Source organism: Vombatus ursinus, unplaced genomic scaffold (genome assembly GCF_900497805.2).
Source record: "Vombatus ursinus unplaced genomic scaffold, bare-nosed wombat genome assembly UNPS02011649.1, whole genome shotgun sequence".
In the NCBI taxonomy this organism is placed as follows: Eukaryota; Metazoa; Chordata; class Mammalia; order Diprotodontia; family Vombatidae; genus Vombatus; species Vombatus ursinus.
The window spans coordinates 2,346,225-2,372,737 of NW_020951427.1; the positions used below are offsets into that span (position 1 = coordinate 2,346,225).

The following is a 26,513-nucleotide window of genomic DNA, read 5'->3' on the forward strand; positions in this document are numbered from 1 at the left end:
CTAAACATGGCCACAATTCACTGACACATGGGTGGAGGCAGCTTTTTCTTGTAGCAGTCATCTGTTTTGCTATTTCCACATTTCATTGTCTGTTTCCTCACCCTGCCCTAGGCCATTTCTTCACAGTGGGTCTCATAATCATGGTATTGTCTGTCTCCCGTGGCCTTATTTTTCCCAGTACTTTCCTTCTTCCACTTTTTCCTTGGGGTTGAGGAGTTGATAATCAGTGACTATGTCCTTAAGGCATGGACTGGACTTTCTGAGAAGATGAGATATCTCTTTTCATGTATGGCTACAACTGGACAGATTGTCTTCCATGACAGATTAACCAACGTTCATAATTGAATTTGCCCAAAGTGTAAGAGATAATAGTTAAAGTTTTGATAACAATGCTCTTTTGTATCCCAATAAATAATCTTGCATAGATGAGGCGATTAGGTGATTTAATTTCATTCCAAATCTTGCTTTCCAGGCAGTAATATTTTAGCACTGTTCTCATGTATGCCACTGCTATATGTATGCTGCCCTGGTAATTTGACAGACTAATATATATGGCTTAGCAAATGGGATTATGTTCAGACAGCCTGACAATAATTCACAAATTCAGGGTCTACACATAAAAAAGTGAAAGAGGCAATTAAACCAATGGTCTTTGCTGAGAAAGATTTTGATAACTTGAGGGAAAAGTATTATCTTTGCTGAAATTATTTGGATAAATTGCCTTGGCTCCATTCAATTTTAGTGTGTAGATAGTCTCTAAAGATGACATTTTCATACTGTCCTTCAGATTTGTTTTTCCCTCCAAACACTTGTATACCCTAAAATGTCATGGGTCTTTCACGCCTATGCAAAACCTCAGCACATTAATGATCAGATCTAAAGCTTCATGTCTCTTTGAATTAATATTCAAATTAAATTTACTTTAAACCTTCACAGATGATTATTTTAAAATATTTCCTTTTAGTGATGAAAGGGATTGTTTTTGCATATTAACTGGGCTCTTGGACCTGACCATGTACTTGAATCATAAGAACTGTCTCTATGGCAAAGTAAAAGGTTTTTCTTAAGTGATCAGTGGCAAACTCTGCAGCCTGGATGTAATGAGGGAAAGTGGCAGTGTGTTTTGGGTGTCAATCTTTCACTGAAATGTCAGCCTCTGGCATCTTTGAAAGCAAGTCTCATGCACAAATATTTGCTCTTGTCTAGAAGTTCTTTCTATATAATCCCCCACTTCTCTTTGTTTTGCCTAGAGCTTTCAGAATGAATTTAAATTCTGGCTCTAAATTTCATTCTACTGCTGGGAATGTAGTGTGTGTGTGTATGTGTGTGTATGTATGTGTGTATGTATGTGTGTGTGTGTGTGTGCATTCCTCCCTATGCGTATATTTGTTTATGTGTATTTTAAGTGGTTATGATTATAGAATATCCTCACTTCCTTTTATATTCCATACACTTAGCTATACAGGAGCACTTACATATATTTTGTGAGGTCTTTTGCATAGACTTCACACTTTACATAGATCTGTGAATCAAATGAAAGTGGCTAAGGAACCAATCAGAGGGAGTCAGAAGGTGTTTAATAAATGTTCATCCATTGACTCATACAAAAAAAACTCAATGAAATATGACAGAAATAATATTTTGAAATGGCAGTGCCAGTCATAGATACTTGCTCCCATGTTTAGAAATTTTTAGGTAATAAATGAGGATAAGAACAGTTTCATTTGTCTCTTTTTTGCCCAGTAGCTTACAGAGTGCTAGGAACAAAGCAGGTGCTTAATAAATTCATGAAAAATGACTAAACAATTTATTTCTGCATAAATGGGGGACTGAAATGGATTGTCCACACTATTATATTAGTCCCCCAGGGTTAAAAATGATCATCGCTATGAATAATTATGTTCATAGCTAGAACATATAGAGCACTTGAAGGTTTATAAAGTGCTTTATATATGTTATCTCATTAGTCTTCAAAATGATCCTGTGAATTAAGTACTATTTTTATCCCCATTTCATAGATGAGGATACTGAAATAAAGAGGGATTCAGTGATTTACTCAGGGTCATATAGCATAGAAGTGACTGAGGCCAGAATACAACTGAAGGCTTTTTAATTCAAAATTCAGTAATCTATCTACTCTGATATCTAGTTGTATTTGACTATATACAGTTATAGATTATACCCTCATATAAAACAACCTTATATTTAAATTACTTCACCAGAAATTTTCTTTTAAATTTCAATTTCAACAAATAGATCAAGTCCAACAGTATTTTATTTTTTAAGGTTGGAGTGATTTTTTTCTCTTGTCATCAGAAGTTAGTGACTTTTATATTTAAACATTGTAGTAAATTCAGTCATATTGAAGCTCTGAACTGACCCCTGTTTAGGCCCTAAGGGATTTCTAGTTGCCTGATACTTTTATGTTTATCTCATGGTCCAGTACCTGGGCAGTAGACACTAGTTGTTCTCGGAAGCACAAAGGCTCACATTATTGTTAAAGTTTTAAAAGACTTTCATTCTACCCTTTCCCATTGATATAGCTATGGTGAATCCTAAGTTTCCCATAAAATACAGAGATTAAGAGGGTCCACTTTTGATGAAGGCCTGGTCCTAGTTTAGAGAATTCACACCAAAATTAGAGATACGGAAGTGGTCTAGGCACCAGCCCCCAAATTTTTAAGTTGTTTTGTTGGAAAATGTTACCCTGGTGACGCCACCTTCAACACAGGTATAAATGGTATTTTAAATGGTTCTCTTTTAAAATTTAAATTGTTTGACTTTCCTACTAAAATTTTTCTTCTCCTCTTATAGAACATGAAAACAAAAGAACTGTGTTTTTTTAAACTTTTTTTCATATATTGCATTGCATAAAACATTTTAAATATAATGTCATTTAAAATGCATTTGCAAATAGGGATCTATATGTAAAATTGCAACTGGACTAGGAGACCACAGAATATATGGTTCCAAGTTATCCCCTATGGTTGATATATTTTTACTCTTTGTAGAAGAACTTGAAAATACTACTTGTTTGTGTCTCACATTAATGAGATCCACTAATGTGTTTTTAGCCTAATTCAGCTACAGTCACCTAAACCTGAGGTGTGTCAGGAGTGTAAGCATCACTTTATGACCTAAAATAATATGGGCTGCTTCAGGAATAGTAATCTTTTAATTTCATTAGAAATCTTCAAACAACACCTGGAGTGACCACTTGTTGCATATGTTATAGTTTACAGAGGATTGTCTTTCACAATAGATCTAGTTGATTGTCTTAAAGGTCCCTTAAAACCCTTAAGATATGTGAATGGTAATAATACTGAGGTTTCTTTCTATCTCATATGTTTGTTGCATATTGAAGCACAAGCTTTAAAAAGCTTAAAGTTCTTCACAAATGTAAGTTATTATTTTCCTAATTCCTGCTTTTGGGCTCCAATACCACAAATCCTCCCTACTTCTCCATGATAAATTACTAGTTCAGACAAGTGACCATCTTTCATTTATCTATAGAATAAAATTCATTAAACAGACAGGGCTTACCACATTGGAAGGCTCTAACTTCTTCCTCTTGGCAAGATCAGTAATATTATTCCCATTGTAGTTAATGCTTTCCATGCATCCTTTGAAATTCTTTCTACTGTTGGAACTTGGCTTCCCAGAAAAAGGCAGACCTCCAAAGGTTATCTTTGAGAAAGATGAAGATGTACAGAATTCAATATAAATACAATTTTAAAATAGCATCAGGAAAAAGTAGATACATTACCCAGTGATGGAGGCTAGTCACAGAATAAAATGTGGACAAACCTCTTTATATTGGAAACGATATCAAAATACCCTTCTCCCATTTACTAGGAAAGTCTTTGTACATTAAAATAAATCTTCCCTAAAGAAAATATTACTGAGGGTAATATAATTTCAAAAAGAATTAGGTCACAACCAATATCATATAATTGGGTGGTATTATTCTGTACTTGTTGCTGTAGGTTTTTTTTTTTTTAAAGTTTTAATTGAAAAAGTTTTCTGAGAATTTATGAACAGGGTGAAAAAGTCAAGGTGCTTTTGCCATACAGTCTCTTTGTTAATATTTGAAAGTCAAGGGTGGCATATTCTCTTTAATTATGTAAAGTATTCATAATATCATGAAAGAGGCAAATATTGAATCTAGTAAAGAAACTAGAGTAAGACTTTGATAACACAGAAGTGAATCACTGGTTTAGTAGCAGATAAAAAGGACAGTGGTTATATATATGCATGCATGCATGTGTATACATGTATATAACACATATACATACACACAAAGACATATACAATGCGCATGCAGATGTGTATATGCATATAGCATATTCTATGTATATAGGATTTGACATTGTAGAATGCATATACACACAAACACATACATGCATTTTATACATGTATGTGCGTACATGTGCGTGTGTATGCATACACATCCCTATACGCATACACACACATGCAGGCACATATTATGTACATATATGCATATATTCTATTCCATATATATAAATTTGACATTACAGAATATACACATATAAACACACATGTGTATATAGTCTCCCCTCCCCATCCCATACACACAAACACATACACAGACACACACATGAATTTGATATTGTGGAAAATACATATATATGTGTATATGTGTGTGTGCATGAGTGCATGTGCCTGTATGTGTATATGTAACATATATATGTTATATATACACATGTGTGTATATATATACATATATACATATATAAAACATTGTGGAATAGATACATATTTATACACACATATCTGTATCTAGATCAATAGATAGATAGATAGATAGATAGATATTTCCAATCAGAATAATTTAAATGTTTACATCTACCTTCAAATTTTTGAAGGACTAAAATATGGAGGAAGTGCTTTTGTTGTTAACTTTTCTCTTACAGGGCAGAACTAGTTTTCTTCCATGGTATAAACAGGATTCTTGTTTAAGTCTAGATTACACTGGATGACCTCTGAGATACCTCCCAATTCTAAGACTGTTTTATTCTATGAAAATACTGAAGAATCTATGAGTATGAATGCATGACAGAATGTCCAAGGGGCAACTCTAACTCTATGGAGATGTATGGGGAACTACTAAACTTGGCTGAAAAAAGATGTTTTTTGCAGTGTTGTGTTTATAAGATAACAAACTGAACTCTTGTTTCAGTACCTTGACAAGCAAAACAAGCCAGAAAAATAAGAACAAGTACAACAACAGCAGCAACAAGAAAACTGACTGCTCATGTAACAATTATGAGATGCTCAATTGTTAAAACTTCCCAATAGCGTAAAAAGATTGAGGCTACAATTGAAATCTTGAGCCCTAGTGGATCTCATTTACTCTAGTGGGATTAGGTTATCCTCTCAAATTTCATTTGTATGAAAGAAAGGCATCCAATACCACCTCTGCCTTTAAGGCCAGTGTCAACTCTAGGCAATCATTTGACATCTCTGGGCCTCAGCTATTTCACATGAAAAATGAAAGGGACAAACTACAAGACCTTTCCAATTTTATATCCTATAAATCTGTACCTATAAAAGTTTGCATCTGGGGGATAGGTAGTAAATGAAACTTTTTTGTGTGAGGCAGTTGGGGTTAAGTGTCTGGGCCAGGGTCACATAGCTAGTAAATGTCAAGTGTCTGAGGCCAGATTTGAACTCACGTCCTCCTGACTCCAAGGCTGGAGCTTTATCCACTGTGCCATCTAGCTGCCCTTGTAAATGAAACTTTTGGACTAAGAAGCCTTTGTAAATTTGAATTATATTGCTGTTGATGTTCAGTCCAATCTTCCTTTCCTCTCCTCTTGCAATACAAAAAATTACTAGTGCTATGTGTTAAAAAATGATGGTAATTTAACTTGTGGACTTCACAAGGTGAAGAACCCTCTCAAATATTCTACTGTTCTAAAGTCAGAAGTTATTTCCAGCTCTGCTTTGGAAAAATGTCAAAAGTCAAGTTGAATTTTCAGATTATGCCCCTGAATTGTCCCAGGTGGTCTAGTACTCTTTTAACATTTAGATTCAAACAAAGATGAATTTAGCCCTGTAAACACTGAGAGTTTTTATTGTTGGGGGCAGATAGCTTATAGGATCCAGGTTAGCTTAGAGTCACCACCAGTTCCAAGGACCTTGGGAACCAGGAACAGATTCTATATTTTTTTTTTTTGCTCTCCACCAGCAGCTTTGTAAAATAAATAAATAAATAAGCAAATAAGAAAAAAAGTAAATAAATAAATAATTGGATTAAGTGAAATACTCTCATTTTTTACTACTACTACTACTACTACTAATACCACCAATAAAACATATAAAACAAGCTTACTAATACTAAAACATTTTAAAATGCACATTTCTATTTATTTGTTTGTTTTTGTTAGATTTTTACTTTCAGTATCAAATTCTCTCACCCTTCCAGCCCCTCCCCCAGCCATTAAGAAGGCAAGTCATCTGATACAGGGGTTTTACTTAAAGCTACTTCTTATTCTCACCATACAATGTTTTCTCTCATTTCTTTTAGATTTTTTTAAAAATAAAAATTAAGTTTAAAATGTCAGGGCTTTATATTTTAAACATAAGGCAAAGATTTCTGAATCTCAGAGGACACATGAACAAATTATGAACCACTATTGAGTATCACAGTATTGTTACATGCCTATTTAGTTTTAGGAAACTCAAATGAACAGAGCTTGGAGTAATAAGTAGAGAAAAGAAATAGAAGACATTTGAAATGCAAAGAAATGATATATGGAATGATAAGCTATATACCTCTATACATGTGTAGATACTCTCATCTAGTAGGAAAAATAGTAAAAATAATAAGAGATTCATAAATGATAAAGAAAAAAAGATTTTTTTCTAATAAGGAAACAGATTTAGACCTGGAAGAGATCTAGAAGGTCATCTAGTCCAAGCTACTCATTTTACAGATGCAGAAACTGAGATCCAGAGCAAGTGACTTGCCTAAGGTCGTACTGACATTAAGGGTTGGAGTTAGGATTTGAACCCCAGTCATTTGACTCCAGAGACAGTGGTTTTTCTATTGTTCCACATAGTCAAAGGAGAGAAAAAAAAATGGGAAAAGTAGAAAGTAACATGCATGTTTGGAAAAGAACATGGAGTTATATGGAATTGAAATGATTGCAGACCAAATAGAAAGAGTGAATTGAAGCTTACTTCCTTTCAATGTTTCTCCTCTTCTTGCCCACTCCCTCCAGAAATGAATAGCAATAAACTTGTCTTATACTCAATAGTACAATAATAACAGTAATAACAGCTAGCTAGCTTTTAGATAGCAGTTTAAGTTTGCAAAGCAATTTACTTATGCTACTTTGTTTAATAACAACACATATGCTAACATTTGAGAATAATTATTATTATTTTAAATTTATATTATTATGTTTTCCATGTACTTATACACTATGGATCACTCTAAGTTCTAGTGTAATTTTTCCCCTATATTTGCTTTCCGTAGGTAGAAAAAGTAGATGTAAATTGAATCTTCATATCATTAGCTAGTTTTTTTGACCTTTAGCAAGTCATTTAATATCTGAGTTTCATTTTTTTTTACTTTTTAAATTGAGTAGGTATAGAGAATCTCTAAGATCCCTTACAAGTCTTAACTTTAATGATTCTTTCATCAGGAATGAAATGTGATGCAGGGAATAGCAAACGAAGACCTGAGTTCTAGCTCTGGTTTGGATGTTTACTGCCCTGTGACGTATGAGGTCCCTTCTGCTTTTAAATCTATGATTCTACAACTTCTAACAGTCACTTAATCTTCGTGAGACTTTTGCCATCTCTAAAATCAAAGAAATTGATTTGAAAAGGCTAAAATGCTATGCAAATATGAATATACTATTAATCTTGACTTAGTGAGGAACATTCATATTCATAGAATGGTTGGTTGACCTCAAACCAGAATAGCTCAGCAAATAGTAACTTGGGTTGTACTGTTTAACAATATAAAATATCAGAACCCGAAGTTGATAGATTTTATTTTATAACTTAAATAGGTAATTTAATGTGTCACTTTCTAGGTGACCAAAATCTCTTTAACAAATTGTTGACCCATATATCCTCATTACAAAATCCAGGGTTACTACAATATATGATGAGGAATCAGAATAGGATAATAAAAAAAAGTTCTATTTTCCAAGGAATACTTTGAGTACAGTCATGACAGTACATTGGGTCTACTTTCTGAGTGCCAGTCTACCTAAATGCAGAGACATTCATCACCAATAGGCTAGCCATTTAATAGCAAATTATTCAGCTATAATAACCAGTGAAATAAAGAAAAATACAAAATGGTCTTCAGTCTCACATAGTTCCTTTCTACTTTTCAGGGACAGTGGCAGAAAAAAGTGAAAGAAAAGAATCACAGAGATTTCATTTTAAGTGTGAATTTTAATTTAGTTGTTGTTACTCAAAATGTAAACTGCTCATTCATTGACTAAATGGATGTACAACCAGAGGAACTGACTCATACCAATTTTGACACAATTAAAATAATTGAAATGAATAAAAGCAAAGAAGCTATTGGCTCTATAGAAGGATTGGCCACAGATTCTCCTTAAAAAGCCAATTAAAGTAGCTAGTGTGATTGGTTTCTTATTGTTGTTGGTCATGGTGATAGTGGTGGTGTTAATGTAGCCAAAGCCAACTAGGATTAAAACTTCATGGAATATGTGTTCAATCATATTACAGTGCTCATAATAAGCATTTGGAAAAGACCACTTTGTAACTAATAGTTTATACATCGATATCTGTTGCAGAGGATGAACAGATAGAAGAAATTCTAGATCCTCAAAATAAAGTTATCATATATGCTAAAACTTGTTTTCATTAGTACATTGGTGGGAATAGCTGAGGATATAAAGAAATGAACTGGTAAATAATGTCCAGGAATAAGGAATGAGAAAGCCCTAAGACTTGTGGACTATACTCAAGCTTCACACACATACCATGGATATCATTAATATCTGTGAGCCTCAGTTTCATTATCATTAAGATGAAGCAATTGAACAAGATGGCCTCCAAGGGCTCTTCAACCTCTAGATCTATGATTCTATGAAGACTTTATTTGAGAAAAGAGTTGAAGTGCACTGGATATAGTGAGCACTGGATAACTTGAAAAAATGAAATTGCTTCTATTGCAAAAGTCAGGAATTAAGTTGTTTCTGATGTAGGAATCATTCCTTAATGAACTGTGCATGTATCATCAAGCCACTGACTTGTTAGGGCAAATATAAAAATTAGTATAAAGCTATAAGACATAATGAAGATGAGAAAGAGGATATAATGCACAATTAAAATCTTATTGAACAAAGTTATAATATCTTATTTAAAGAAGTTATTGATGAAAAAACTAGGATAAGGATAGAACAAAAGAAAAAGACACAAACTATGATTGTTTCATTTAACTTATATTGCCATAACAAGACCAAAATAGATTCACAGTATCCTACATAGTAAACCCTTGCTTTACTCCACAAATGAGAAAAGACAACTGTTAAAAGAAACATCAATTTAGAATGTATATAGAATTGTAAATGTATATGGAATGTATATAGAATTGTATATAGAATGTAAAATGTATATAGAATGTACATAGAATTGTATATAGAATGTAGAATTGTAAAATCTTATATAGAAGGATGATGGATTATTAATTGTATCATCTCATAAAAGAGACAGAAATAGTAGAGGATAAAACCAGTTTAAATCAAGTTTTGCAGGAGACTCAATCTAGCAAAAGCCTTCTAAGGATATTTATGAATAGAAACAGAAAGCAGATATTTTTATATTTTTTAAACATCACCAAGTTAACCACACAAACTCTACTAACACTATTTTGAATATACTTACAGATGAGATAGCAATAGTACTGAAGAGAACAATGTACATTTATTATATTATAGCTTATGCACTCTGATGTACATTTATTCTAGTATAGCTATATTGTGTGTGTGTGTGTGTGTGTGTGACAGAGAGAGAGACAGAGACAGAGAAACAGAGAGGCAAAGACAGAGAGGCAGACAGACAGACACAGGGACAGAGAAAGAAAGGGAGAGAAACAGAGAGACAGAGAGAGAGAGATAGGGAAACAGAGATGGAGAGACATAGAGAGATATTCTTAATTGAAGTAGGACTCATTTTGCTTCTCTATGAACTGAAATAGTTGATCTAGATGACTTTTAAGTATTTTTTCCTTATTTTTTCATTCTATGATCTCCTTTTCTTAAAAGACAAAAATTTCACACCAATTTGAGGACAGTAGTAACCAAAACTCTCTCTCTCTCTCTCTCTCTCTATCTGTCTCTCCCTTTTTCTCTCTCTGTCTCCATACACATATAACATATTATATAATACTCTCTCTCTCCCTTTTTCTCTCTCTCTGTCTCCATACACATATAATATATTATATAATATATGCATACATGCACATATATGTTTGTATTACTTTATAACTATATTCGTTGTATTTATTCTTACCACTAAAGTCCTATATAGTATTAGAATTAAACTGTTTCACAGAGGTGGCTACATAGCCCATTCTTAAGAATGTGAAACATACTACAAGTCATGATATATATCTGCTTTGGTAATCAATGAAAAAAATGTACATTGAATGGAAATGCTAAAATAACCTCCATAAGTTCATTACATTAGAAACAGCTTAACACAAGATGGAATTTATAATTCTAAACACCCATCAATCCTTGAGCCATATTTAGCATGCATTATAATCACTATATAGTCCTCTGTATATATGTGTGTATATGTACATAAAGATATGAATATACACATTGAAATACATTATATACATATATACATGTGTTTATGCATATATATGTATATAAATATAGATATATATGTATATATATATACACACACACATACAAATGCACATATCTCAATTAAAATATTAAACCAGACTGAAACTTTCAGAATTTCTCAAGTGATTTTTAAGCTCATTGGACAATCATGATAACACCATGAATAATTCTTGCATTAGAATGATATTCAGAGATTGTAGAGTTCAGTTAATTCATGCTTTTCAAAAATAGCTCAAGTAATATCTATAAAAATTAAATAAACTCATAACATGTGGATGCTTGATCATTATGAAAAAAATGACTCATTTATTTGGACATGCCAAATGGCTTTTAAATTTGAAAGCTTCTGTCTTACAGTCAGGAGAAAGAATAGGTGGCATAGAGAAGCATGTGGCAGAAAGAAAACAAAATGTGAAGAAAGACATGCTTAGGTTCCATAAAATGGAGTTGTTCAATATAATCACCCCATATTATCATTATTTACATCTGTTTAATTACCTCATAATCCAAGTCCAGATAATCAAATTCTCCATTCGTCCGAAAATGTTGCAAATGCCTATCCAGAGTCAGGTTGATGTTCCGTCCATGGCGTTCAATGATAACAGAATGCCAGTGGTGATCATCTAGCAAACTTCCTGTCATCACAGATGTATGGCCATATATGGAACCAAATTGGTTGCTCCCTGATTGATGTGAAAAGACCAAGGAAATGAATGAATGGCAAACTCACTGAGGATGAGTTCATTTCACATACAATGTCATCTGTCTCCCAAAGCTGATTCTCAGTGAAGTTAGCATAGAAAATTGTAATGTAACTGTACTTAAAGTTGGTTTTGTTTGAAGTATATTTAAGGTTCTCCACAAAGGAAAGAATCTGGCCCCATTTTTTAAGCCATAAAAAGAAACTAACAAAACGTCAGTAGTATCTGTTAGCAAAAACTTAGTTGTAAAAGTCCCCAAAGTTGAAGAGTTTAATTGATGTAGTAGAAAGAGTATTGATCTTAGAGTAAAGAGATCTGGTTTCAAGTCTAGGTCCTAGTACTAACTAGCTGTATGACTATTGGTAAGCCAGTTAACTTCTTTGAACCTGTTTCCTTACTTGTGAAATGGGGATGTCATATTATCTTAATCAAAGGATTATTGTGAGGAAAGTGCTCTGTAAATGTCAATTGTATATACAGGAAATACTATTAGTTCATGTACAATTTTTAGTTGCCAAAGCAAAATACCACTTAGATTCAAAGGAGAAAGGGAATGAAAAGACCAGGAGTCTCAGAGTCTCCCTTGCTAATTGAAAAGAAGATCATACCATTTACAAAGATTTCGGAATGAACAAATACCAGGAATTTCCTTATATTTTCTTCTCCTGATATAAAAATATAAAGGACAGATAAAGGAAAAAAGAAATAGGGAAAAAAATTTATGAAAAATAATGAATATCAAGGAACACTGAAATGAGGGGAGGCCTTTTCTGAGACCAATTATTTAACAAAAAAAATGAATTATGAAGAAAGAGAAAAAAGTCCACCATCTATGGCTTTTAAGGGGAAAAGAAGTAACTGCTTTTAACATTAGAGCTCCAAGTGATTGCAGGGAAATACATGAAGCCTCCAATGACCAAAAACTTTTAATGTGTGATATAGCATAGTGCAATGGAAAAAGCCCTTGAAAATGAGTCAAGAGATCTGGATTCTAGCTCTGATTCCATGATTCACTATCTATGTGACTTTGGCAAAAATCATCTCACCTCTCTGAAATTGAGACTCCTCTCCTATCATACGAGGAGGTTAGATTAGAGCAGAGGTATCAAACAAGCTACTCATGGCAATGACACTCAGGGTTAAAATGTAATTGGGAAATATGTAATAAATATGTAATAAAATAGAAAAAATACAACAGAAAGGAGGTGTTAATTTGTAGTTTTCTAAGTGAATATGTAGCACGCAGGGATTCTTAGGTACAGTAAATAGTTTTGAGTTTGAGTTTGACACCACTGGACTAAGGGACTTTGAAAATTTCTTGAAACTATAAACCCGTGATCCTATGATCCCAAATAAAAGCACTCTTCTTAAACTGTAACAAAAGTAAATCAGTTATACTATTATTATGCAGAGATTAGTGTCTATTGTCTATCAGAAGGAAGTATTTAAATTATCACATTAAAATCAATGACTGTTGTTTATATGTCTAAATATGAACCCAAATTTGAACTCAACACTAGAATTTCCTTTGTAAAGAATTATTGGAAGGTGTATGAATGTTGATATTGTTGTTTTAAGATATATGTGCTTATCGATAAAATTTTATTTTATGGTATTTTAATGATATATGTATATTCACATACAAAAAATTAATGGGTTCTATGATTCCATGACTGTAAGAGTTCTTTCATGGGTGAACTTATACTCCTAATATAAATTTACCAGGCTTAGTATCTCTTCATCTTGTAATTTGAGATCATTGTCATAGCAATGAGAAGTTAAGTGACTTGATCAGAGTTACTCAGGTAATCTATGTCAAAGGTAAGACTTGAACCCAGGTCATTATTCATAATGTCATATGGCTTCCCCTTATATTTGCATATAGTTGGCAAGTTGGCAAGAGAGAGAGAGAGAGAAAGAGACAGAAAGAGTGAGAGACAGAGAGAGAGGAATAATAATAAGAAGTATATGGTACAGACAAGCATTAGAACTAGACATCAAAAGAAACATGATTGATAAATTTATTTACTAAAAAAAAAAGAAACATGATTGGGAGAGAATAAAATGCTAACCAAACAGAACAATACTGACAATATTTATGAGAAAGGTTGGTGTTCCCTTACATATAAATCAGTACCTTTTCTTTTATTAATAAAGAAACTTTTAAAAGTCTTAATAAAAGTTGTTTTTTTCAATTGATTAATTTACAATCAATATATTAGAGGTAGGGATATAAATACAGAAAATTATAAGAACCATAATTTTTAGGAGTTTGTAACATATTTAAAATAATAATGATATCCACAAATTATAGTTTCTGTGATTTTCTTATCTTTCATCACTTTCACAATTCTTTGTGTCTATAAGATAAATGCAAAGAGCCAAATGTTAGCAGAAGAAAGAAATCAAAACGAGAAGTATGAAAGGAGGGTGAAAATCCCACTATAGCCTCAATACTAACATCTATGAAATATTGTTTTCATAATTTTTTAGGCTAGAAGGCATAGCAGAACCCAGAGAGAAGTGCCTAAAATATAGGCATGAAATTAAAAAGGGCCAGTAGAATGCTGAGCTCCCAGACCTTTTATTAAATGAGTTTCCATTTCTATCCCCAATTCAAGGTGTACCAATTTCCCTCTGGAAAAAGAGTGTTCCCCTAGGAGGAGGGAATGAACTTTGTTTGCAATAACATTTGGTTAGTCTCTTTCCCTCAGTCCACATAATGGACAAGAAACACATGGAAGGGAAATGAGTAATTTTTGGCTTGACCAATTTGAAGAAAACCCTCCCCTTCACATTAACTTTGAACTGGTCTGTTTAGTTACACAAGGAGGTAGTGACAATAAGCTAAGAGGGATCACACAGATTTGCTCAGCTGGAGTGGGCAATGTATTTGCTTTTTCCTTCAGTTTGCTTCCCTATATGCTTTAGAGCCAAGCAGCAATGAAGAAACAATGATCTGTGGATGTATATAAAATACAAGCACAGAATCACAAATGAAAAAAAAACCTTTCTTAATGAAAATGAAAATTGTTATTCTTGTTTTTTAACATAAATTGGGAACATCCTGCATATATAATTTTGCCTGAACAGATATTGAAAATAGCATTTTAATGTTATGGCTAAATACCACTAAAATATTGTAAAATCCTACAGTTACATCATTCAGTCATTAAGGTACTTGTAACACTATTCCTATAGATATGCCCCCCTCCATAAAATTGTTACACCAAATTCAGTGCTTTTCTAAAATAGCATAACAATATATGCTCTGTTGAGCCTGGATTATAGATTCAGTGACTAGAGATAGCCTCATTGACTACCATAATGTAAATCTTCACATTTAAAGGGCAAAGACTATTTTTGTCATTTCTTTTTCAGAATTATGCAATATAATTATGGGAAATTGCCTTTGTGACTATTGTCATATTGGGGAAGGAAAGGAGCAAGGAATAAAATCTATCTAACTGCACAGGAAGATAGAATCAGCATGGTTTTCTGATTTATGTTAAAGTCAACATATATTTTGCAATTCATTTTCAAGTGTGATGGATACACAAAGCTTTTTAAAAAGAGAGAAAATTACTGCTATGCTGTTTGAATTATCTATCATTTGTATACTTGGGTAAAACTGCCTTATTTTCAAGGGTGGAGGTGGATTACCTCTTTTCAGATTAAAAGAACACAAAGAAAAGAAAATATGTACAGTAGGACTTTGTTATGATACAGTTTTTGTTGTTATTTTGCTGTTGTTGTTATGGTTGTGGTTAATGTTTTTGAAGCAAACATCAGATTGAATCCATATAAGGATGTCCTTGGTAAGGAGACTTTCTCTAACAACTTATACCATGAATCAAATCAAACCTTCCACCCTCCTCTTCAAAAATAACACTATACAGGGAAAGTTCAATTTCACAGGACTACTTTAGAACAAAGGTGTGAGTTGCATCAATTGTCTCTGCGTCTTTAAGAAAATTACAGCATAGTCCATAGAACATAAGGCCTAGAGTCAGGAAGACCTGAGTTCAAATCTAGCCTCAGACAGTTACAAATTATGTGACCTAAGGCAAGTCACTTACCCTCTATTTGCCTCAGTTTCTTCATGTGTAAAATGGAGATAATAATAGCACCTACAACCCATGTTTCTTGTAATGATCAAATAAAACAATAATTCTAAAGCACTTAGCATAGTGTCTGGCACACAGTAAATGCTATATAAAAGTTTTTCATTATCATCATCATCATCATCAGAAGTCTTTGTTTTTTCTTATACAAAAATAATGAAAATAATATTTGCATTACAGAGCTGTTGTAAGGAAGGTGCTTTGTAAACTGTATAGTGTTATTTAAATGTAAACCCCTCAAAATGGTGGTGACAATTATCCAAGTAAAGTGTAGGAAAATAAAAGGATTCTGCTGTACAATTGAAATATTCATATTTCAACTTTGATTGTAATACATACTTCCAGGATAAAATATAGATAGATAGAATACACACTTCCAGAACAAAATGTAGATAGATAGATAGATTATATCTTGCTTTGCCTAAATTATAATTTTGAATATCAATGTCTGTTTTGGCCAGGGTTTTCAATTTTATTTTCTACTTATCAGAATGGTTTAAAACACCAATATCACATGAACCATTTCTCACTGTTTAAATAATTTTAACACATCAATTGTTTCCCAATAAATAATAACCCTCTCCAGCTTGCCCCCCTGTCCCCTACCCTGCCAAGTATCTTGAAGGGACAACTTGGTTAAGTAGAGAGAGTGCTGAAGTTGGAGGCAGGAAGACCTGGGTTCAAATTTTGCCTTTGACAACTACCAGTTGAGTTATCATGGGCAAGCCACCCAAATTCTTTTAGCCTTCATGAGTTGTTTCTCTAACTTAACTTTCTGAGCAAAATATAGGGACAAACAAAAGTCAGTGAGTTCACATTATGAATTCAAAACATGAAAAATAAAATTAAATAAAAGGAATGAAGGTGTTGAAGCCTACCCAGGTTTAAGTTGAGAACCAATTTGGCTTTTTTCAGTTCCAAGGTAATATAATCTCCTTGCTGCCCTTCTCCATGGAAGATTACCCCTTCACTCTCAGAGGTTTTAAATTTCAAAGCAATGACATCTTTCAGAGTTTTCATCTTCTTATTCTTGAATCTGTACGGTAATACAACATGGCCATCAAAATTGATAACATCGGCCCCTGAGGGAAGAAGTAAATAACATTGTTGCTGAGTCATTGTATATTGCCATCCAGTGTCCAGCAAACACACTTCCAATGGGTTTTAGCTATACCAGTTCTACATATGTTTCTTCTAAATTTCTGCTATTAAAATCATGGGTAAATTTGTTAATCTGGGTTGCAGTTCTTTTTAAATGTAGACACTGCACAATGTTACCTCAGAGTTTTTATGAATAGTTAATAAAACATGACCACAAAAGCTCTACAAATAAAAAATGCTATATGAATTTTAATATTAATCACATATATCCAATTAATGACACATATTTCAAACATCTTTTTCAGGTTGTAGCTTAATGGAGAAAAAAATAAAATGTCTGACCCCTATGGGGAAATTATTTTTAATGCATTTTTTTTGCCATTGATGAGGATATGTCTTAATCATTTTCATAAGAAATTTGTCTCAACTTTGCCCAATCAAAGGAGGAGTAAGAGGACTTAGTAAATATTATTTAATGATACGGCTATTTTTCCTGATAGGTTTTCTCTTCCATTCATCTTTCAAATACCCTTCTACCAGCATCTGAGTTTAATGACTAATAAAACTTTGGGAACCATCCTAACATTTGCCCCTGGGCATCATATATGTCCCCAAATCATTGTTAGCTCTCTGCATTCTGGATGAGAGGAATCAGACTGCAATCTCTTCTCCTACATTAAACAAAGACATTTTCAATTACCAAATTAAGAAGCATATGTGCATGCATGTATGTGAGGATGACAAATAGCTAACTTTGAGTTTAAATTCTTTGTTATTAAGCTCTACAAGTATTTTGTACTATGTGTCATGTAGATGCACATTATTGTTGTAGTTATTAGAAGATTTGAAAATGAAGATCATTATTTTATAACCTTTTTCTAAAAAAGAGGAAAATTGAAGCAATAGATAATTTCTAAATATTTTGAAAGGATGATGCCAGCTTCACAAATATTGAATTAAAATATTTCATCATAAATTGCTGCTAAATCATATCATGACCATAAAAAACAGGCAAAGTCTTATGATGCTAGTGTTTGTGAGCCTAACCTGGAACACTCTCCTTCCTAATTCCCACCTCTTACAATTCTAAGACTTTCCAGTCTCTCTAAGCCCATTGTATGTACCTTTACCTATAAGGAGATTTTCCTGAAAAATTCCTTCTCTTAGATTTTAGTTTTCACGTCACTATCTACAAATTACTTTGTATGTACTTTTATTAAATTATCTGTGTGCATGTTGTTTCTCAACAGTAGAATTTAAATTGCTTGAGACCAGGAATTGTTTTATTTTCCCCTAATATTATGAGAGTTCTATAAGCATTTGCTGAATTGATTTAAATTGGATTGTTACAGCAAATCAAAGCCAAAAAAATAAAAATAAAAACATAAAGCAAACAAACAAAAACATCCTTGATATTTATTTGGTTGAATCTGGAGTGAGGAGGTATGGATTTGAATCACAGTTCTGAAGGCTTATTATCTGCATGATCTCTGAGACTCAATTTCCTTAAATATAAAATGAAAAAAATAGACAAGATGATATCTGAAATCCCACCCAGATAAATATCTATGATACTATTTAACAATTACTTATGAAATGCCTACTTAGTACAATGCATTGTGCTAGGTCTTGGGTATATAGAGACAAAAACAAAACAAAAAAAAAGTTTTTGCCTTAAAGAAAGCTACATTCTTCTAGAGGAGAATTACTTTAGTCCTATGATCTAGTCATTTACTTACTACTACCTAGATAACATTAATCTATTAAAACATTTAAAGGTCATATTTTCTTTTTATGTAGTATTCTATTTGGCTTTTATTTCAACTTTAAAACCCCAGTAAAATAGACAATTTCTGTCATTTGAGTATCAGTCTATCACATGGCAGCCTTTAAGTTCATCTCTCTGTCTTCAGACATGACTGTATTTATACTAACCCAGGCTTAGTTAGAGAATACTTCATACTACTTTAAAAGTCACCAGGGAAAGATGTTCAAAATTCTCTTTCTAGACCTCTGATTCTAGATCAAATCTGTGAATAGCAAGACATTGAAGTCAGTTTTTTTTTTAGTTATGCGACACAATCATCTCTTTCAGCCCTGTTTGGTGAGTACATCATGAGTAAAGCCCTGCCCTGTGCTTTATGACATAATAACATTTTTGCTTATTACCTAAAAAGATATTGTTGATGAAAGTTTTCACTCTTTCACTACCTTGTCTTATAAATGGCAAAAAAGGAACTCAAATATATCTTTCTCCTCACTTCCCAAAACATTACTTAAGATTAATGTTCCCTCTACTCATTCAGGAAATCCATTGGCCTCAGCATATTTTGTCATTAACACTATTTGAAACATACAAATGTTTTCAGTGTTTGTCTTTTTTCCTTCTTAAATGAGGCTATAGAACAATGCAATATTGCATCAACACAAGTAAATGAGGAAAATAAAATCTAAAACAGCAATGAAAAAACTACTTTAAGCTTTCCATTTCACTTCTGCTTATCATAACTTTATACCTCCCCATAAAGGGGAATCTGAATCCACAGATCTCTAGGAAGGAAATCAGCCACGAAATTTTTCCTTTTGCTAAGACTGCAAAGCCAATCCAGTATGTGGTTTTGTTTAAAATTCTGTCACAGTGAAATTCCAATTGCAAGGTCTTCATCACCTGTGATGAAAAGAAAAAAAAAGGGGAGGGATGGTAGCAGAATATATGAAATTTGATTTCCAGGTATCAAGTGGAGTTTATACTCTAGCAGATGGAAGTGAGTATATGAATTTCACTGAGAGGGAAATGATTTAGAATACAGAGTCAGGTCTGCAATCAGTTCTATACACCTGAAGATTGAATAATGTCATTATATAAAATATTTTTCTTATATATTAATGAGCAAAAGATCACAATGCTTTATCAAAGAGACTATATTCTAAGAAACTTACCAAAGAAGCCCTTCCATATTTCATCCTAAATCCAAATTTGAAATTGGCTGAAGTGAGTGGAATGACGATAATCTAAGTTAGTCCACAAGCCCTGATCCTTCTTTGATCAAACTTAGAGGCAGTGAAAAAAAAATGCACAGTCAATATTTTTGTTTTTTTGCCTGAGACTGGTCTCCCTATTTTGCCTCAGCTGAAAGTGTGGGCGCTCTGACAATGTTCTATTTCTTAACTGGACTAGACTGCAGCACCCAGAGGATCAGCATACTTGTGCCAAATTTAACATAGACACCTTGGTTACTCTAGCCCTACTGTAACCCAGAACTCCTAAATTCAAAAGCAGCTAATCTCAGCCTCCATGGTAGAAGAGATTATAAGATTACACCATTACATCTGATCATAGTCAATGTTTAGAGATTGGAGAAATGCATCCTGGAATGATGGTGGAGTAGATCAGAAAAAATCCAGGCTCTCTAGATTTCCTCCATAAACAGACAGAAAATCGTCATGAAATGAAGGTAGAGCAGCAAAAATAAAGGGGTAAAGCAGTTGTCCTCCTTGAGAAAACCTCAAAGAGTCCAGGGGCTGAGGTTTGGCCTGAGTGAAGTGGAAACACCTTTAGGCCAGTTTCACTGAATCAACCAACAAAAGCCCTGAGAGAAGCAAACTAGGCCTCAAGAAATTTCAGCTCAGGAACTTTTACCTCACAAACTTCCATCTAAAGAACAACAGACTCAGAGTGAGGGAAGATCAAAAGACCCCTGGCTGTTTCTGGAAGTCAGGCCTAGAAGTCCTGATCAGATGGGATCCCCAGCTGTGGCTGTGTTTGAAGAGGAGTGAGCACAAACCCCATAAGCCGTGTACCACGGGGAGCGAAAACATTTTTGGGACAGCGTGACTGGTTCTTAGAGAAGGAAGAGAGGAGTCTCTGAGGTTGAACCACTGGGTAGATTTCAGAAAACAACAGTAAGAAGGACTTGAGGCTAGGGCAATATTATCCACAACTCGAGATTAAAACTTGATAATAATAATATTAAGCTGTTAAAAATAAATAAGAAAAATTAAAAATAAAAATTAGTAAGCAAAGGAAAAAGAACCTAACCATTGAAGGCTACTTTGGTGTAAAAGAAGATCTGGGTTTGTATTCAGAGAAAGATAGTGAGGTAAAAAAAAAAAGTTATTCCTACCCTAAAGAGTAACATCAAATGGTCATAAGCCCAAAAAGAAATCTTGAAAGAACTTAAAAACAAATTCAAAAATCAAATAAGAGAGAATGGGGAAAAATTAGAAAAAAATAAAAACAATTCAAGAAAATTATGAAAAGATAAACAGCTGGAAAAAGAGATACAAAAACTTAAGAAAGAAAAATAACTCCTTGGAAACGAATTGGGCAAGTGGAATTGAATAAAATTATAAGACACTGAGATACGATAAAACTAGAAAAAAATAGAAGTGATTCTGAAATATCTCATTGAATAAAAAATTGATCTGGAGAACAGATCGAGGAGAGATGATATAAGAATTGTTGGAATACCTTAAAATTATGATAAAAAAAAGAATCTGGATATAATATTACACAAAATTTTAAAGGAAAATTGTCCTGAAGTTCTAGAACAAGAAGGTTGAAGTAGAAATAATAATAATAAAAAAAAATCTACCAATAACTACCTGAAAGAGATCCTAGGAAGAAAACTTATAAAACTGATTTGTGGAAAATACCAAATAGTGCTCACAACCTTATGCAAATCAGAAGATTTGAGTAGAAAAATTCTGTGTGGGCCTGGCCTACTTCCACTGAGGGGAAGATGATAATCAGGACTAATCAGTTGATCAAAGCTGTTACAGGTGGGGTAAGCTCGTTTAGGAGTTAGAATGACAGAGACAATGTAGTGAACAATTTGACCAACAGATGAAATTGTGCTTGGGTAAGGGGTAGTCCATTCCCTGATATATATTTCTATGCTTCTGTAACAGTTGGATGGGGATAGGGAAAGTTTACAACTTGACACTGGGAATGGCAGTCTGGGTTCAGATGTAGGAGGTACAGACACCTGGATGCCAAAATGAGACATAAGGGTACCTATCCCCCAACTAGACATCCATTGTGACAAACCATAGTAGCAATCTGGAGCAAAATTCCTCTTGCCATTACTATGTTTAGGTCTATTATTGAGAATTGATCAAAAATAGTTCCTATAGCAAGCACTCTTCAAGGTGATTAAGCACTTCCTCAACTATTTGTTAGCTGTTTAATGGAAAGTGTCACTTTTATATATCTTGCAATTTCCAGGAACAGGTCTAGGAAAAAAAAATTTTTTTTCTAAACATCCTAAAATGATTCACATCACAATCTTCAGTTTTTAGCCCTCTTGTTGCCAAAAAAGATATATATATATATATATATATATGTATATGTGTATGTATATATATAGCCATCTAATAATTAGTTGCACTTATTTAAAAAAAATAAAAGAACACCTTTTATCTTTTACCCTGTTTGCTTATCATTCCCTAGAATTAAGTTTTCTATGCAGTGATTAAATATGTATGGATGAATTGTTTAAGCAATTTGAACAACAATAATGACTAGTTGAAAAATGAATGTGAAAAATCACAGTGTTCCCACTACATTTGTTTCTAAATATATCTTTGAGGTTTGGTAGTGTGCCCAAGTCATCATGCCACTATGGAAGAAGGGACAAAGTTTTTCATACTTCCATTATTAGATAGTCCTTAGTCTATACATTCTCCAAGGTATCACTTTTGTTCTCCCACTGCCCCCCAAAAAAGGAAATAAAGTTGAACATTCAATAGTTAATCATATTTTTAAATACTGATGCAATTTTTTATCCCACAGTTTTTTTCTAATGTTATACCCCGCACTCATTGAGTTCTCTCTTGTAACAAAGAAAAATCTTTAAGCAAAACTAACCAGCACATTTACTGAATTAACTAGTATGTACAACATCCCATACCAATAGTCTACTTTCTCTACTTTACTTTAAAGAGAGAAATAAGTTTCAGTCAGTCAACAAGTATTTATTTAATGCTTATTATGGTGCCAAATGCTATGCTAACCACTGTATATAAAAGAAAAGTGAATAATGAAACAAAACAAAACAAACAAAAAACAATCCCTATCCTCATGGAACTTACATTCTAATGGGGAAGACAAGATATTAATATACTAGGTACATACAAACAACGTACAGAGTAAATGGAAGATAATCTTAGCAGGGAAGGCATTAGCAACTGAGGAAACTGAGAAGGACAGAATGCAGAAAATGAGATTGAAATCAGTCTTGAAGGAATTCACTGAAACTTAAAGACAGAAGTGAATGGCAGAGAATTCCAAGACAATTTGCGACAGCAGGTACAAAGGCACAGAAATTGGAAATGTTTTGGGGTTTTTTTTTTGCATGTAAGTAACTGAAAGAAGGGACAGAGTGGGCAAGAAGGTGAATTGGTCAGACCCATACTTTTGAAAAATTGCCTTAAAAACAGAGTGGAGGATGGTATGGATTGGTGAGAGGTTTTAGGGAAGCAGACCAGTTAGAAAGCTACTGTAAAAGTTCAGGCAAGAGGAAATGAGTGGGGTGAACTAGAGTGGTGGCTTTATGAGCAGAAAGAAAGGGACATACTCAAAAGCTGTGCAGGTAGAAGATAAGGTAGAAACTATTAAGGTTCATCATCTGTTCTCAGAGAAGATTAATCACTGCAATTAACGTCTGGCCAACTTTTAGTGGTTTATCTATAATGTATTTTTAAATCTTTGGTAGAAAATAATAATATAACATTACTTTGAATATATGGGGATACATTCTCCTGTCACTTTATACTTTATATTTTGTCACTTTATACTAGGTCAATATAATCATACTGCATTATAGACAAACCACAGATCTTAATCATTTTGATGCCCAAACCTCTTTGATAGTCTGATGAAGTTTATGGATCCCTTCTCAGAATAATAGTTTTAAATGCATGAAACAAAATTCATAGGGATTACAAAGGAAGCTAATTATACTGAAACACAGTTATCCATCCATTTATCTATTTTTAACAAAAAAATCCACAGACCCCAGGTTAAGAATCCTAGCTACATTGTACACAGTAATAGCAACATTATGCATTGACTAACTTTGATAGATTTAGCTCTTCTCAGCAGTGCAAGGATCTAAGACAATTCCAAAAGACTAATGACAGAAAATGCTATATACATCCAGAAAAAAGGATCATGGACTCTGAACAGATTGAAACACACTATTTGTACTCTCTCGCTCTCTCTCTCTCTCTCGCTTTTGTTTCTTCTTTCTCATGGTTCCTCCCACTTTACAACATGACTGATGTGAAAATATGTTTAATATGAGTGTATACATAGAGCACATATCAGATGGCATGCCATCTTGGGGAAGGGGGAGGAGAAGGAGGGGGAGAAAATTTAGAACTCAAAATCTTATGGAAGTGAATGTTGAAAATGAAAAAGTGATTAATTAATTAATTAAAAATAAATATATTTTTACAAATAATTCCTAGCTAGAACCAAAATACCTGATTATATCAGTGCAAAACAGCCTCAGCAATGCCCACAAAGTTTTTAGCAATCCTAGAAAAATATCCTAAAGTACACATAATATTATATTGCATGTATGTCCCTAGATGCTTACTATCTGATACAGCTGAGACACTGTGACCATTTTAATGGAATTATGTAGCATATTATTTGGCCCAAGGCAAAATGTACAAGTTGCTATTCTGATTTCTTGGGAGTATACAATTGCTTTCATGTAGGGAGAATTTTGGATATTAGTTAATTAATATTTAGCATGGTCTTAAATCCAGAGGATACATTATTGAAGAAGAATGGAATAGATCTTAGACTCTTTGCAGGGTGAGAAAGAACTAAGATAGAAACTGTAAATTGCTCTTTTCATTTCCAAGATGAAAGGGAGGCACTTGACAATCCTGGAAAGATGAGAAGGTCACTGATCATTAGCCATCCGTGAAGATTTTAATCCAAAGTAAATAAATAAATGGAAATGGACTCTAATCATTTTTGTCTAACTTTAATCTTTTTATTTTTAAAGCTATTGAGTTGTTGGTATGAATATGGCCTTAGTTCTTGAACAAGATTATCACTTATTTAGTATCAGTCAATGCTACCCTTGCCTTGTTGTCATTTAGAGACAGATAGAAGACTACAAAGTGTGGGCCTTGGTAATACTGTAAAGAAAAAAGAGTTAGTATAAGCCTTTTTCCCACTTCTCCTTGCAAGACTCCTCTCTTGTATGATGCTCCTTTCCTTCCCAGGCCGCAGAGCCATCATACTCTTGCTTATCCATTCCCTTGTCAAGAATCATATTCCTTCTGATGCTTTCAGTCATACTGAAGAGTAAATGACTGATGATAGCAACTTAAAAGGTTATGGACCATTCCTTTTTAATCTTGGCATACTCTACAGTGGCCCAACCACTTTTATTTTTAAACATAGTAAGCACTCAATAAATGTTGAAATGAATTCTTTCTCCTCTGGCTAAAGGAATAAACATGTCATAATATAATCCCTGGTACCACTTCAGTGGAGGAGTTATTTCTTGGGTACTGGAGCCATCTAGGAAACCCTCAAATTATATAGCTATTTACTCCACTTATTTATAAAGTCAGTCAAGTATAGTTCTTAATAATGTGATTTATATATAAATAAAACTCCTGTGAATTTCAATAGGTCCTTAGTTGCTGAATATACAATTTATCTCTGAAAATATGTTAAGAACTTACTACAAAATATACATTATTTCATCTGAGGAATGATTTTTGAACAAATTTGAATTTATGTTTCAAATAGAATGTAGCCTATAGTTAACAATGCTTTTAAAAAGGGAATATATCATACAAGTTAACGGTTAATACACATGAATTTGGTTTCTCAAACAAAAAAAATTAAGTTTAAGAGTTATATTAATATGGATTTTTTTTTAAAAAAGTGAAATTAGAGTTCTGGAATTCTAATTTGAGAATTTCAGATTTGAAAATTAATCTGATCCATATTCTTGCCTCTATTCAGGAATGTGTCCAGTACTGAGTCAGAGGACAGAGTTGAATTTACTGCTACTTTTTTTTGGGGGGGGGTGGCAGACAAGATAAGATTTCTCTAGTGAACTCCCAGTAAGAATTTTTCTTTTTGCCAATACAGATCAATCATTTTTCTTCAACTTAGAGTTTTAGGAAAATTTCTAGGGCATTTGGAGTTTAAGTGACTTGCCCTGAGTCAGATACCAACTATACACATGATGGACTTAAATTCAATTGTTTCTGAATCTGTGGCTATACTCTCTTTTGACTATATTGTACAGCCTCTTGTGCCAGTTTTAGGGGGCCAAAAGAGATCCTATTCATTTTTGATGAGGCAAGAAATTCCTAGAATGTGATCCAACTATGAATGGAAGAACTTAATTCATATCCTGGAATTCTGTCTACACTCCTGTAATAGTGCACTTTAAATATCAATCTCATCCATTTTGAGTATAAGTTTAGCTTCCACTCTAATAACAGTTTCAGTGCATTAAAGCTGATTGTAAAAATAGATTGTACTATGGGATATTTCTTAGAATAAAAGAGGCTTAAACCTGAGGTCTAGTAAGAGATGGGACCACTAAGGAATGAACAGAGGGTTTTAAGCACCACTGGTGAGACAGGCTCATCCAGGCCCTTTACCATTAGATTAAGAAGAGCAGATTTGCATCTGCTTTTTGAAAATAACCATATTCAGTACTGTATAA

The 26,513-nt window shown here is 33.3% G+C and overlaps 1 protein-coding gene across 1 annotated transcript in view; it reads right to left on the bottom strand.

The window, feature by feature from the left end:
- Positions 1-26,513, bottom strand: part of CNTNAP2 (contactin associated protein like 2) — a 2,649,987-nt gene that overhangs the window by 1,413,760 nt on the left and 1,209,714 nt on the right. The window contains exons 5-7 of the mRNA XM_027856858.1: positions 16,575-16,778; positions 11,370-11,554; positions 3,544-3,687 (exon numbers count right to left, since the gene is read on the bottom strand). Coding sequence (XP_027712659.1) covers positions 3,544-3,687; positions 11,370-11,554; positions 16,575-16,778 — 533 coding nt within the window. The remainder of the gene's footprint in view (positions 1-3,543; positions 3,688-11,369; positions 11,555-16,574; positions 16,779-26,513) is intronic.